This window comes from Muscardinus avellanarius (assembly GCF_963383645.1).
Source record: "Muscardinus avellanarius genome assembly, chromosome: 1".
Classification (NCBI taxonomy): Eukaryota; Metazoa; Chordata; class Mammalia; order Rodentia; family Gliridae; genus Muscardinus; species Muscardinus avellanarius.
In genome coordinates this window covers 126,265,900-126,281,202 of record NC_137786.1, presented here as the reverse complement: position 1 = coordinate 126,281,202, position 15,303 = coordinate 126,265,900, and the positions used below count along the sequence as shown (strand labels likewise).

At 52.5% G+C, this 15,303-nt stretch overlaps 1 protein-coding gene across 1 annotated transcript; it reads right to left on the bottom strand.

Annotated features, from left to right (window-relative positions):
• Nucleotides 1-1,066: 1,066 nt before the first annotated feature.
• VSIG10L2 (V-set and immunoglobulin domain containing 10 like 2) lies at nucleotides 1,067-11,375 on the bottom strand (the record flags this gene model as incomplete). The annotated part of the gene is made up of 12 exons (XM_080694120.1): nucleotides 1,067-1,164; nucleotides 1,306-1,358; nucleotides 1,465-1,489; nucleotides 1,737-1,859; nucleotides 2,416-2,712; nucleotides 3,100-3,390; nucleotides 5,876-6,136; nucleotides 6,960-7,208; nucleotides 7,711-7,986; nucleotides 9,351-9,626; nucleotides 9,987-10,337; nucleotides 11,294-11,375. The coding sequence occupies 12 exons, from the start codon at nucleotides 11,373-11,375 to the stop codon at nucleotides 1,067-1,069; spliced, it is 2,382 nt and encodes a 793-aa protein (XP_080550246.1).
• Between the last annotated feature and the right edge of the window lie 3,928 nt (nucleotides 11,376-15,303).

The window sequence follows — 15,303 nt, the reverse complement described above, 5'->3', positions numbered from 1 at the left end:
TCCCCAGTACTGCGAAAAATAAAAAGGGAGCTTGGCAGGGGTAGCTATGAGATAAAATGCTCCTGAGTTCAATCCCTAATACCATAAATAAATTAATAAAAATTTTAAAAGATGGAAGTTTCCAGGCTTCTCTGATCAGACAGCCAAAAGAGTCTTTCACCTTGAATGTAGCCCTTTTGTATTTTACTTCTGATATGTAAATAACTTCTTTAAATCTTAGCCCCACTCCTCAAAGCTTAGAGGGAAGTGGTGGCCCCCTTTCCACTAAAGTCTCAAGTGTGAGAACCAGGGAAGCTGCTTTGGCTTCTCACCCTTCTCTCTCCTGTCAGGCGCCACTTTCCCTTTTGCTGGCAGAGCATCCCTCCCTCAGCTCTCTTGCTGTTTCTTTTCATCTGAGTCCTGACTCTTGGAGGCAGTTGAACAAGTGTTCATTTGTGTTCCACCCAGATTTCAGACACGCACACCAGTGAGTCATGCTGGCGGAGTATGACCCTGGAACGGCTCCTGTTCCCTGTCAGCCAGCAGCTCCCCCAGGCCCCTTAGCTGGATGCTGCTTCTGGAACACCTCTGCTCTGTGTCAGACTCTTGGAGTCTGACCACTGCAAGGTCAGAGACACTCTGAAGCTTGAAAAAAGAGAACACCTAGACACCATGGTACCTGTCATAGCAAAACCTGCAACGGCATCAGCCCTTCCCTGAGCAGGCTGCAGTTGAACTGTCTATTAGAACATTTAAGAACTGTTCAAGCCACGGTCTTTTTTTTTTTCTTCTTCTTTTTTGTCCTGGAAGCTTGATCAGTACTAGAATCCCCAGTACCCCCATTCTGTCACCCTCCGCCACCCGGCAAGTCTTTTTTCCAGGTGTATCTTCCTCATCCTGCCACCTCCGTCTTCCACGAGCTGGGCCAGGGTTTCTATTGCAGCCAGGTCACCGGGGAGTAGAGCAGCTGGCCTTGCACTGGTTACAATCTGGGTGTTGGTATTTGGTGGGAAGGGGTCGCTGGTGCCTGAACCACATTTCCAAGGGCACCTGGCCTCCCTCGGCCAGCTGGCCCATCCCCTTGGCTTCACGGTGTCGTGGTCACTGTAATGGTGACACTAACTGGAGCATCAGAAGAGTCCTGTGCAGGATCTGAATCTGGGGTGGTGGTTGGTGTGTCAGCCCCTGCAGAGAACATAGGTGGGCAGAGAAGAGAGACAGCTCGGGATGTCCCAGGTTGCCCTCAGAGGACAAGATGGACTGAGCAGTGTGTGTGACTCCGCATTGGTCTTGCACGCCAAGCACTGGGCATCACAGGGCACTTACCTGGGGGCACCTCGGTGTCCTCCCTCGTGCCCCTCTGCTGGTGCCTTTCCCCCCTGCGGGTGAAGTGGGAGAGGAAGGTTAGCGGCAAACATTTTTCCCTAGTCTTGCTTTCCAACTAGAGGAAACCCTGAGCCTAAGTGGCTTGAGTTCCATACTTACATGGGAACCAGCAGCTGACGGAGGCCTGTAGAAAGAAAAGGAACATCACTTGGTTGCCCCAGCATGAGTCCCACAGGAGGACGCTTCCTTCCCCGTGGGCTCCGTGCAGGGACTCTGGAGATGCCTGAGCTTGGGAGCTGGAACTCTGACAGACAACGTCCAGCCCTGGGGAGAGGATCACGGCTAAGTGAGGGCCTGGATTTTTCCCTTGGGAAGATCTAGACCTGGCCACTGTGTGGAGTCAAGCTTCCCCTCCCTTCAGATGCACTCACGGGGGAAAGTCTGTGGGTGCCGAGCAGTATACTGGAACACCAGTAGAGAGGCCACCACTGCTACCACCATTCCTGTGCCCGCTGCACCCAACACTGCCGGGTAGGCGCTGAAGGGGGGGTCCACTGGGAGGCAAGAGCACAGGGCGCAGTTAGAGCCACGACTGAGCTTGGGCAACAGTGGCTTACGGGGTACCGAGGAGGCAGCGCCCTGTTCCTCCCCCTCCAGCTGATACAGGGGACCCAGGGAGCTGGAGATCAGCCCGCTCCCAGGGAAAGAAGCACAAGGGGTGCCCTGGATAGTTTGAGTCTCCAGCCAGAGCCCCCATTTCTGGCACAAGGCAGAAGGCTTCTTATCTTAGCAATGTGGAGCTAAAGGTAAGTAGGCCATAAAATAAGAACTCCTCTAGATGGAGAGGGAGCCGAGAGCCCTCCTGTCCCCCAGAAGATGAGATGGAGACACAGAGCAAGAATCCCCTTCATAAGTAACACCAGCATCCTGCTCCCCACTCCCCTAGGTCCCCCAAGAGGAGAGTACTTGAGAAGAGGGTGGAGAAGAGGACAGACTGGCTGGGAGGACCCAGCAGGAGGGAAGCAAGGGAATGCCCTGTGAAGAGGGTGAGCCCCGCTCCAGTCCCCTGGGGATGGGGAGTGGGTCCCTCTCTGGCACCAGCCCCAGCACCTGGTGTCTTCACTTCCGAGGGATGCCCAGCTGTGTGGTGATTCAGAGCCAGGACACGGAAGGCATAAAGGATGCCGGGGTCCAGGCCTCCCAGCCGCCGGCCCCTGCTCTCTGGCTCGATGTCACCAGCTGCTGTCTCCCAGGCCCCAGCTCCTGGGCCAGGGCCACTGGCTCTCCGCTGCACCAGAAAGCCTGTCAGGTTCCCGGGGCCCTGGGTGGCCCACTGCAGCTGCACCTCTCTCCGGTGCCGCCCATAAGTCAGGCGGCTGATGGTGACATTGGGGGGTGCTGGATACCCTGGGGGTGAGTGAGGGCAGGGACAGGCACTCAGCACCTGGAGACCTGAACACTCAGATCTGCTCCTGTGCAGGCAGCCCACAGTGTCGAAAAGCACCGGGCCGCCGGCTGGAGACCCGAGCAGTTCCACCTAGCCTCAGTTTCTTCACCTACAAAGTGAGACAGAGCTGACTGGGGCTGCCTGTGGCTGTGCGTGCCTGGCAAGACTGCCCCAGATCCGTGCTTGACCAGCTCACTTAGAGCTGTGCTCCGGGGACTCTGCCCGGGACTCAGAAGCTCATGTGTCCAAATCTTGGAGCAGAGACTTCTTGGGTGTTTCTGCAAAGTTCTCTGTGGCTACAGACCTCCCACCCCCTTGGCCACGCACATGGGCACCCTCTCACTCACTCAGCACCTCCAACAGCACGCTCCGGCTGCTGTTGCCCACAGCATTGTGGCCCACACATTGGTAGGTGCCCCCGTGGCGCACTGGGTCAGTGTCTCGGATTTGGAGGCGAAGCTGAGCGTCCCCGGGGTGCAGCATGAATCCCGAAGTGCTCTTCTCCACCTGCTGTCGCTGGGGTCCCAGCCAGAGGAGCTGGGCAGGTGGCGTGCCCCCCTGAAGAGCACAATCCAGCCAGGCCTCTCCCCCCTCCAACACTGACACCCGGGGCTCAGCCACCACCAGCCTTGGGGCTTCTGCGGGGAAAGAGAAGGTGAAGCTGAAACAAGTGACCAGCCTGGCAGGAGGCTTGAGGGGAAGGTGCTGGCCAGCGATGGAGGGGAAGGCGAGCAGAGGACAAGAGGAGACAAGGGGCTAGGACACTTGTCCTGGGCCAATCTGCTGTCTTGTTCAGATGCTTAAGTTCCTGTCACAGTCTGCTCCAGGTTTGCTGCTAACAGCAGGGTTCCTTCCAGCTTCTCCCCCACCCCACACCAGCCTCTGCTCCTGCAGCCAGGGGTCCTGCTATGCTCATGTGTGCAGGAACGTGCCCCCCTCCCTGCACTGGGCACGTGCCCCCTCCCCCAGCGGCCCACCACCTCTGGGCTGGCTCCAGGCATGGTATAGGGCCAGAGCAGGTGCTCAGCTTTTAGTGAACTGATTTACAAAAGACCCAGACTCTCAAGTGTCAATGAATCTCCTAGGATGGAATTTCTGGTCCTGAGACTAGTAAGAAAGAAGCAAATATGTTGGGTTGAGGACTTTCTTAGGGCTCCCGTAAAAACACCCTAGTTACTAAGCTTTTGCAGACCAAGAGGTAAATCATTCTGTGAGAATGGTTGTATGTGACAGCTCCTCTGATTTTCTAACATTTCAAAAGTTTCTATATTTAGTAATGTTGTCTTTAGCTAGAGGTGGTAGCGCATGCCCGTACTTAGTACTTGAGAGGCTGACACAGGAGGACCACAGATTTGAGGCCAGCCTCAGCAACTTAGCAAAACACTATTCTAAAATAAGAATAAGTAGGGCCGGGCGTGGTGGCGCACTCTTGTAATCCTCGCGCTTGGGAGGCGGAGACAGGAGGATCGCGCAGGTTCAAAGCCAGCCGTACTGGCGTAAGAGACCTCGTTTCCAAATTTTAAAAATGTATAAAACAGGCCTGGGAGTGTAGCCCGGAGATAGAAGGGTTTCCAGGAACCCCAGTACCACCAATAAATAAATAAATAAATAAATAAATAAATAAATAGAAAGGGGCTAGGGCTGTAGCTTGGAGGTAGAAGGCCCATGAGTTTAATACCCAGTATAAATAAATAAATAAATAAATAAATAAACAATAAATAAATAAATAAGTAAATAAATAGATAAATAAATAAATAAATAAATAAATCTTTGTTTTTCACTATTAATAAACTGACTGGCAGGCCAGATGAAGACAGAAAGAAGAACCAGACATAAGGAAATAAAGTGAGTAGGAGAGGGAGACAAAGATCTTTTCTATTTTGTGGTACTGTGCTGGGGGTTGAATCCAGGGGCATTCTACCTCCAAACAATACCACCAGCCCTTTTGTATTTTTTATTTGGAAACTTAGTCTTGCTAAGTTGCTGAGAGCATGGCTAAGTTGCTAAGGCTGGCTTTGAACCTGCAATCTTCCTGTCTCAGCTTCCCACTACACCTGACTTTTGAGAGAGACTTGACACATGAGTTTTTTTCATGGTGCTTAAGAATGAACTCAGTGGTGTTCTACCTCCGAGATACAATACTCAGCCCTATTTTGTTTTTATTTTGAAACGGAGTCTTGCTAGGTTCATGAGAGTCTCACTACTTGCCGAGGCTTTCCTCAAACCTAGGATCCTCCTGTATCAACCTCCCAAGTACTGGGATTATGGGAATGTGCCTCCATACTCAGCTGACACTTGAATTATTAAAGCAAGTCAAGAATATAAAAATCAGGTACCTCCCTTGTGCAAATTAATGCAAGTAAGGAATGTAATCAGTATTTTCCACATCACCTAGATGGGTGCTGTCCAATACTATAGCCACCAGCCATGTGTGACCATTGGGCATTTGCAATGTGACAAATTGCCACTAAGATGTGCAGTAATTATAAATACACTGGCTTTTTAAAACTGGATGAAAAAGTAAAATAGCCCATAAATACTTTTTATTATTTTGAAATGACATTTTATTTGGTATAGTGAATAGTGAATTCAGTGTTTTACCTGTTTCTTCGTGTGTGTGTGTGTGTGTGTGTGTGTGTGTGTGTGTGTGTGTGTGTTACTGGGGATTGTACCTAGGGGTCATTCTACCTCTGAGCTACTCAGCCTCCTCCAAGACCTTTTAATTTTTTATTTTAAACAGGATCACTAGGTTACTGAAAGTCTCTCTATCTGCTGAGGATATTCTCTAACCTTCAGTACTCCTCTTTCAGCCTCCCAAGTATTGGGATTACAGATGTGTGCCATTGTATCTGACTCTTCTTGCTTTTTTTTTTAAGCAAATGTGGTTACTAGAAAATTTTAAATTATAAATACAGCTCAATGTATTTATTTTGGACAACACTAACCTAAACCAACTTATTTCATTTTACAGATTGAAAGAAAAAAACAAAACAAACCTTGAGAGCCTGGAAGGGAGGTGACTCATTTTCCACCCCAACACAGCCACAGTCCCCCAGAGTCCCTTGTCCTGGTTCCAAAGGGCTGTTTATCCTGCCCCAGACCCAGAATGCTGGCCCTGCTCACCCAGCTGGAGCCTGCAGTGGGGGTTAGGGGTCCTGAGTGGATGAGAGCCCCAGCACGTGAACTCTCTGCCAGCCAGATCCCCCTGGGCCTGCAGGGGGAGGATGGCCCGCGCAGGGCTGCTGCTCCCCAGGGGCTGCTGCTGCCCATCCAGCCATCTCAGCTGGGCAGGGGGCTGGCCTCCAGGCCACTCACAGCTCAGCACGATGAGCTGGTCTCCTACTGTGGCCATGGTCCTGCAGGTGGGGCTCTGGGGAGGTTCCCCTGGAAAGGAAAGAGGGCTGACTTGACCCTGTGGCAGAGAAAGTGCTCGGCAGGCCTGCCTGCCTGCCCTCCCTCCACTGTGCCTTCACTGTCTGCTTCCGCCATTGCCTTCCTGCTCCTTTATCCACTCATTCGTCATTTATGGAGGGCTGACCACGTGGCAGGGCAAGGGTGGAGGAGATACTAAGCAATTGTGTGTGTGTGTGTGTGTGTGTGTGTGTGTGTGTGTGTGTGTGTGTGTTTGGTGTCTGTACATACATACATATATAAATATATAATTGGAGATTGAGATTGAACCCTGGGGTGTTCTCCAAGCTACACACCCAGCCTTTTTTTTTTTTTTTTTTAAATTGGGTCTTGCTAAGTTGCTGAGGCTTTCCTTAGACCTGCAATCCTCTCATCTCAGCCTCCCAGGAGTTGAATTACAGGCTTGCTCCATCGTGCCTGGATATTTACTATATAATTTGATGGGTGCCAGCAGGTAGGTAGAAAGACAGACAAACTCTCTGGGGATTCAGGGAGAACTCTGTCTTGGCCATCCGTGGGGGGAGGAAGGAGGGCCCATCTCCAGATCAATGTGCAATAGAGTAGACACAGAGTGTCAGGTCGACGGGGCTTGCTGACCATGGAGGCTGGGGCTAGTGAGGCCTGAACCCGGGGCGACAGCGCACGGGTGGGATGGGAGCTGGGTGGGAGCTGAGTGCGCCGCCCCCTCACTCCATGGCACATCTTACAGTCTGAGCTCTGGAGCTCTACTCCGGCGGCCCCCTCCCCACATTCCACCTGCACTACAGAGCCCTGACCTCTGCCTGAGTCTACTCACAGAGCCTGAGCCTGCAGAGCATGGGCGGTGCCTGGGCTGGGTGCCTGCCGGCGCAGGTGAAGACGCTGCCGTTGGGGAGCCCTGCGGCTGGGTGACTCCAGGTGATGTTGCTGGGGGCAGTAGGGCTGGTTCCCTGGGGTCCTTCCCATTGCAACTCGGCAGCTGGAAGCCCCCCAGGCCAAGTGCAGAGCAAAGGCACAGCATCAAGGCCTGGGAGCACGGCACAGGAGGGCTGCCCCTCAGGGGGATCTGGGTGAGAAGGTGGGTGAGCAGGGGCTGGGGCAGGCTCCATGGCCAGCACCCCGCAGCCCCTGCCTGGGTGGGGGTGTGGAAGCCTGTGTGTCAAAGGATGGGGAAGCAGGGAGAAGTGGATGAGTAGGGAAAGACACAGCCCCCCCCCCCGGGGGCTGCTAAGGAAAGGGCTGAGGTCTCAGGTCAAGGGGCTGGGTGCCTAAGATGGGCAGGAGGAACCCCCATGGAAAGAAGGCCCCATTGCCCACTCTGGTTTTTGTCCCTGGGTACCCGGCCTCTCTGCCATGTGGAAGACATGTGGAGGCCTATGTGCCTCCACATAGGCCTCGGGTCCATGGGAATAATCACTTTGGATGGAGGCTTCCAAAGCCCTTCAAAAGGTCCAGGGCTTCACCTCTCTCTGCCCTTCCCATGATCCCTTTGGCTTCTCCCTGAGTCCCCACTCCACTTTGTTCTCTGGGTACACCCCTGCTGTGGGCATCTCCCCACCTACACTCACAGTAGATGGTGAGCTGGACAGTAGCTTGGGAGTGGGTGTCCAGGTGGCTGTTGCGGGCCAGGCAGGTGTATCGGCCGGTGTGAGTGCGGCTGGCGCTGGTGATGACATAGGTAGGCCCAGTGTGGACCTGAGTGTCATCACGGAGCCACGTGTAGTGACTTGGAGGGTTGGATGCAGCCAAGCAGCTCAGGGTCACTTCCTCTCTCTCACTGGCCCAAAAGCCCTCTTCAGTGAACCCTAGCGGCTCCACGGTGATCACCGGTTTGTCAGGACCATCTGGTGGCGAGGAAGATCTGTCACACCTCCCCAGTCCCCATCCCCTCTTTCCCTCTCAGAATCATTGCTGAATTTTTCTCATCTGCTTCATGAGCATGCAGTGGGCGCCAGCTCTGCCTTAACCCTCACACCAGCCCTCCAGTAGCTCAGCCCCGGGGGCCACAGGCACCGTGCAGAGTGATCGGGTTGCTGGGGGTGGGTGCCCTGTGCTATGGGGACTCAGGGAAGCCCCTAGTGACACCAGAGGCTTTCTTGAGGGGCTGTTGGGGGCTGCAGTGGAGCATACAAGAGCTTACTAGGCAGAAGAGAGGCCTGGTGTGCTGAGGACTGAGGGACTACTTGGGACTGGGACTCTTGCTCCCTCTGGACTGCAGAGTGTCCTGCAGCCAGTCCTTCTCACTGGCCTGGGTTTCCTCCTCCTGCTTTCCCAGCTCCATCCCTGAAGTTCTCCCTGACTTCCAGAGGGGACTGAGCTCTCCATCTGCTTTCCTTCTGCTCCCACCTTCCTCCCAAGAACTCCTGTTCACCTGGCTTCTCCACAGTCCTCAGTTTACAATTCCCACAAGCCACCGCCATTAAGACAGAGAGATGCCCATGGGTCCTGAAAACCCCTGGACCAGCCCCGCCCAATAAATGTATGTGACTCACAGACTTTGTTTTAAATTTTCTCGCCAAATTTTAGTAAAATTAATATCCAAACCCAATCAAGCAACTACAATTACCAATAAGCTCAGCATTTTAATAATATAATTCATTTCTCTGAATATATCCTGAATATTATTATTTCAATATATAATCAATCTAAAAGTTATCACTGAGCTATTTTATATTTTGGCTTTCAGAATGAGTCTTCAAAATTAAGTGTAAGCTTTGCACTAACAGCACAGCTGGTTTGGATTAGCCACATCTCAAGTGGTGAAAAACACACGTGTAGCCACCATATTGGACAGCGAGCTCTAGACCATCCTCGTCTCCATGTTTCCTGTGGGGCGTCTGGTTCCTAACTTGGGACTCTCAGCCTCTGCCTCTGACCAGCTTGCTGCCTTCTCTTCCCATTGCAGCCTGATTCTGTTTCCTTGGGGTTCACTTGAACCCTTAGAGTCCTCCGTGCTCAACCCAAAGGTCAACCTTCTGGGTCACTCCCAAAATTATGGGTAAACTCATGCATATAAATGTGCACATATTTTCCTGGGAAGAAGGACTCATGGTCATAAAAAGGTTAAAAACTCTGCTAGCAGAGCAGATGGGCACAGCACATGGAGGGCTGGGCATCCTGTGGTAAAGGGGTCGAGGGAGCTCTGAGACGTGGCAGGCAGCCAAGCATGGGTGGGGAGAGGGCTGCCAGCCTTCCCAATCTGACTCACACATGACATCCAAGAAGGCTCCATCGCTGCCCAGCCTGTTGACAGCATTGCTGGCGCTGCACACATACCAGCCCAGGTGCGTCCGGTTGACAGGATCCAGCAGGAGCAATGGTTCCGCGACCCCCACCGGGGCCTCTCCAGAGCCTCGGACTGCCCGATGATGCCAGGCAAAGGCCACAGGCTCCGTGCCCTCCCGTACTGCACATGTGGCCACCACGGTGACTCCTTCCACGGGGGATGGCTCACTCAGGTGCACCTGAGGCTTGGAAACGGGCACTGGTCGAAGGAGGGAGAGGCCCTGGGTTTGTTGTCATAGACCCATGCCTGCTTTGGCAGTAACCCCAACCCTGCTGGTCATGGGCTCACCTAAATGTCCCTTCCCTACAACCCCAGGTTACCTCATTCCCTGGGAGGAGCATCCCTTAGCTCCTGGCCCAGTACATGCAAGAAGTAAAGGAAGCATGGGAGAGTTTGGTGGCCCTTGCCTGTAATCCCAGTATTTGGAAGGGCGAGACAGGATTACAGGTTTCAGACTAACCTCAGCAACTTAGCAGGAATAGGAAGCACATGCAAAGAGACACACAGAAGCACTCAGAGCAGCACGCAGAGCAGCTGCCCCCCGGCAGGGCACCTCACCCAGCACGGCCAGTGTGATGTATGAATAGGTGGTGTGGAGCTGGCCGCCTGACACGTGCAGAGCCTGGCACAGGAAGTGGCCACGGGCACCCTCCTGGAGCTCCCCCAGCACCAGGCTGCTGTTCCTCAGACTCACGACCCCCAGGGCTGAGGACCCGGCCTCCACCTTGGCTGAGTCTCCACTCATGACGGCCACGGGCCGAGGAACCAGAGAGCCCAGAGGGATGAAGCTCCAGAGCACCACCGCGGAGCTGGGCCCCGAGCCACAGACCAGCTCCACGGAGCTGCCTCGCACTCCTCGGATGGACATGGCTTCCTCCTCGGGGGGCCCGGGGGCTGGATGGGGCTGACCTGGGGACAGAGGAGCACCTCAGGACACCTGGGCTGCTCTGGGTTTTCCTGTCCCTCCCACCTCTTGCCCAGACCCTCTATGGCTCTGCAGTCCCAGGTGGCTCATAGGGCGCAATAAACAGCACAGGCAATTCTGGAGCTGCTGGGCAAGGCCTATGTACTTCACTATAAATAAACTGAAGGAAGGTTGACAGAACAGAGCTCCACAGCTCTCCACTCTCCCAGAGCCACCAAGCCATCTGACAAAAATACAGAGTCAAGGGCCTCACTGCAGACTGCTGAGTCAGAATCCTCAGGGTGGGGAGAGGCCAGGTCCCAGGGATCTATATTTGTAACCAGTACCCCAAAGGCAGTCTGATGACCGTGATGTCACTGACGACCCTTGAGATACAGGAGGTCTACACAGCCACTGAACAGACAGGGTTTGGAGGGCTCTGTAAGGGTTCCAGAGCCTGACCCCACCTCCTTCCTGTGGCAGCCAGGGGAAGGGGATAGCCGCCTGTCCCATCCATCAACTAATGATGGAGCGCCGAGTGCCTGGGTTGCAAGGACAACTGAGCTCTCATCCTTGTTCTCCTATAGTTCTCAGAATATCAACAGCTAGAGTTAAGTCCCCATGGGTAAGTCATTCGGCATGGCCTCTGCTCAGGGTCTGGCCTTCAACCCCAGCCTGGTCTGGGCTCCATATTCCTCATCCCCTGGAATGTGGCCAGGTTGGGCCGGCATTTAATAAGGTGCTGAGCTCCTAAGCTCTCAGAACAGCTTCTCAGGGGCATGTGAGTGCTGTGACCCACCTGTGTGTAGCAGTTGCTCAATGTGGCTGGTTAAATGTCTAGCAGATGGATGGACCTCATTGAATGGCTGTGCAAATGCAAAAGGAAGGTCCCCAGGGAAGAAATATGGGGCACAGTGGGAAATGGCCACGCAGGGTGGGAAGGGGTCTGAGTAGCGCTCACCTGAAGCCCCTAGGTGCAGAAGACAGAGGCGCAGCAGCAGCAGGAGGCCGGTGGGTCTGTGCCAGGCTCTCTCTCCCACCATGGCCCCATCTCCCTGATGTTACCCTCCTGAGGCTCCTGCCCAGCTCCTGGGGCCCCTCTTCCCAGAACACAGCCAGCCCTGGGAGGACAGGGGTCTGGCTCAGGTTGCCAACCTCAGCCTTCTGATGCCTCCACCCCTGCTCTCCTGTTACCCTCTCTGCCCTGATTACTCATGAATGATTTACCAAATAATTCGCTCTATCTATAATGCACAGTTGAGGAGGGATAGGACCTGCGGGGCAGACCCAGAGGAGAGGACCATGGACTGTGCTCAGCATAAAGTAGGTGCACCATTCATGCTCCTACGAGATTTGACCAGTGAACTCTGGAGTCTGGAGATGGAAGGGAACCCAGCATTTCCTTTCTTTTCTCTTTCTTTCTTTCTTTCTTTCTTTCTTTCTTTCTTTCTTTCTTTCTTTCTCTCTCTCTCTCTTTCTTTCTTTCTTTCTTTCTTTCTTTCTTTCTTTCTTTCTTTCTTCTATTTCTTTTCCTTTTTTCTTTGTGGTACTGGGGATTGAGCCCAGGAGCATTCTACCTCTGAGCTACACCCTAGCCCTGTTTTTTATTCTTTATTTTAAAATAGGGCCTCACTAAGTTGCTGACAGCCTCACTAAGTAGATAAGGCTGGCTGCAAATCTGTGTTTCTCTTGTCTCAGCCTCCAAAGTACTGGTATTACAAGTGTGCTTCCCCATGCCCAGCTGGGGCCCGGAATTTCTGTCATCTTGGTCTCTCTGACTCTGTACTGTCTGTCTCTCCCAGCAAGCCCCACTGTCTAGCTGGCTTCGAATGACAGTCTGAGACGGGGTCAGATTTTTCTGTCCTCTGGCAGACCTCAGGGGAGGGTGAGATTCCTGGAGCCATTGAGAAGGGGATGGGATGCTGGTGTTGGGCTCACAGGGGCAGCCATGACCGAAGCCTGAGAGCTGCGTGTCGGGCATGCTACTCCTCGCCCAAAGATGCCCTCTGTGGCACAATGGTCTACAGCTGGCCCACACAGTGGCCCTCTGCATGGGCCCTGCCTCCCTCACCAACCCACAGCCAAGGCCAGCCAGGCCTCCTGGGTCTCAAGTCCCCATTTCCCCACTAACTCTGCTATGGAGCAGAATGGCAGGTGACCTGTGCTTTGGGCCCCCCCCCACAGGAGCAAGACCCCTTTGCCTGACCCGAATGACCAGCCCATGTGGGCTGCTGAGCTTGATTCCCCATTGCTGAACTGCGAATGTCCTCAGAACTCTATTGGATGTTCCTCTGGGGGCAAAGAGTGGGGGTCTGGCACTGCCACCCCTCCCAGGGTGGCATAAATTGGGAATTAAGGAGGCTCGGCCTGCACAGGGTTAGCACTGACCCTGAAGTTACTCGTCCTGTTTGTGGAGTGAGCCCCGCCTGCCTTTTCTGATCTAGGGACATTCAGAACACAGAAGGCCGGAGAGGAGCTCCTCAGTCTAGTTTTTCTCCCCAGTAAGGGGCATCAAGGAGGAGAGTTGTGAGGGAGGCTGTGTTTGTCAGGCTTTTTCCAGAGAAACAGAATCAGTAGAGAGCGGGAAAAGCCGCTGTACAAGGTGAAGCGTGTCCCTGTCCTGGGTCCTGCTCTGCCTGGCCTGGAACCCCAGGCGGACCACCACCCCACCTGAAGGAGAAGCCGCGACTGGAATGGAAAGCAGGCCCCGGCTCCTTGCTTCACCGCTGCAGAGCTTGGGGCTTGTGAGAGACAAAGATGACCTGGTCCCTTGCTAGGAGAGACGAGAGCTCAGTGGTGAGAGCACAGCTTCACCTGTCCATTATTGTGTGCTCTTGGCAAGTCACCTAACCTTTTCATTTACATTGTGGTTTTCTTGGGAGGAATAAATGAGATTATGCAGGCAGAGTCCCTGCCTATTAGAGTGACTGATGTCCCCTGGCCTAAAGAATGTAAACAGTAGATTCCACAGCATTTCTTGACCATCTACTAAGTGCTGAATCTGACAACAGTCTTCCTCCCTTTCTCTTTCTTTCTTTTCTTTTTCCTTTTCTTTTCTTTCTTTCTTTCTTTCTTTCTTTCTTTCTTTCTTTTTTTTTTGGTACTGGGTACTGGGGATTGAACCCAGGGGCATTCTACCTCTGAGTTATACCCCTACCCCTATTTTATTTTATTTTTTTTATTCTATTTTATTTTATTGTTTGTGGACCGGGGATCGAACCCAGGGATATTCTACCTCCAAGCTACATCCCCAGCCCTATTTTTTATTCTTTATTTTGAAACAGGGTCTCACTAAGTTGCGGAGGTCATCACTAAGTAGATGAGGCTGGCTGTGAACCTGTGATCCTCCTTTCTCAGCCTCCCAAGTACTAGGATTGCAAATATGTGCCACCACTCCCAGCTTCTATTTTATTTTATGTATTTCTTTTTAAATTTTTAAGCAGGATCTCACTAAGTTGTAGAGAGCCTCACTAAATTGCTGGGGGCTGGCCATGAACTTGTAATCCTCCTGTTTCAGCCTCCCAAGTAGTGGGATTACAGGCATGTACCACCATACCCGCTTCCCTTCTCTTTTTTGCAATGAGTTTCAGTCAAGCCAAGGGAACCTGGAGCTGTACTTTGCTATGGGCTTGCTCAGTACCAGGCCCTGTGGCAGGTCAAACTGCCCACTTCTGGGTTTGGTGCCTGCTTCCTAGGCTGCACTCCACCCTCAGCATGGGGCCTCCACCTGCAGCCTGCCTGGGTCCCCAGAGCTCATGTCAGCACCTGTACTCCTTACTAGGAGGATCCTGGGGAAAGGAGAGGAGAGTGTGTGAACTCAGAGGAAACCTAGAGTGACCCTGGAGTGGGCTCTCAGCTAACTTCAAATGAGGAGGTTAACCAGAATGGAATTGAGGAGCTGGACTGGTGAGTTGTTTGAGGTGAAGTTTTGGGGAACCAGGCTGAGGGCTGAATGGGCCCACAGAGCCTCCTTTGGGACAGAGGAAGCCCCTCCTGAGCCTCCTGGAGCCATGGTCCTTCAGCCTTTCCCTGAGGGAGCACTGCCTAGGTGCTGTGTGGCCCTGGGCAAGCAGCCTGTCTCCTGGGTCTCATAGCCTTCATCATCAAAATGAGAATAATAACTACCTCCTCAGGTTATTCAACTAATAAGACACAATGTTATAAATCAAGCATCTTATAAGCAGTGGTACATAGAATGCACTCAATAAATGTTATTTTTCTCTCTTTTTGTTGGTCTGCTGATGCTACCCTGATATATTGAAACTTGTGGTTGAGTTCTTCATTTGGAAGAGGGATTGAAAAATTATTCCAATACATCTTCCAATTAAAAGTCATCTGCATTTGAAACAGCATGCCCAGCCCTTCTTCTCTACCTAAATAATGATAGTTACCATCTATTGAATATTTGCCCTTTGCCAGGCATGAGCTAGGTATTTTCAACAAATTCACAAAAAACTTCAGCTAGGCATATTTTCCAGATAGGCTCAAGTTCTCTCCACTCTTCTGATAATTTTTTTTTGTATGTGGTACTAGGGATAGAACCCAGGGGTATTCTGCCTCTGAACTACACCACCCACCCTATTTTTTATTCTTTATTTTGAAACAGGGTCTCACTGAGTTTCAAAGGGCCTCACTACGTAGCTGAGGCTGTCCACAAATCATGATCCTCCTGTCTCCGCTTCCCAAATGCTGGGATTACAAGCGTGCGCCACCACGCCCATATTTCCCATATGTCACTCTGCTCTCTGACTCTGGATGTTACCCAATTTGTCTCCATTTGCTCTAAGGCTCTGGTTCACTCCATTTGACCAGGAGCTTGGGGAACAGCTTAAGTTTTCTTTTCCAACAAGAGTACTCAAACTCTTTCCCTGTTACGTTCGGTGTCTGTTACATTTGCCCATCTCATTAATGTTTAAAATGTTAGGACATAATTGCTACCTGGCTTCTTTGGGCCTTTGGTCCAGGCCCATG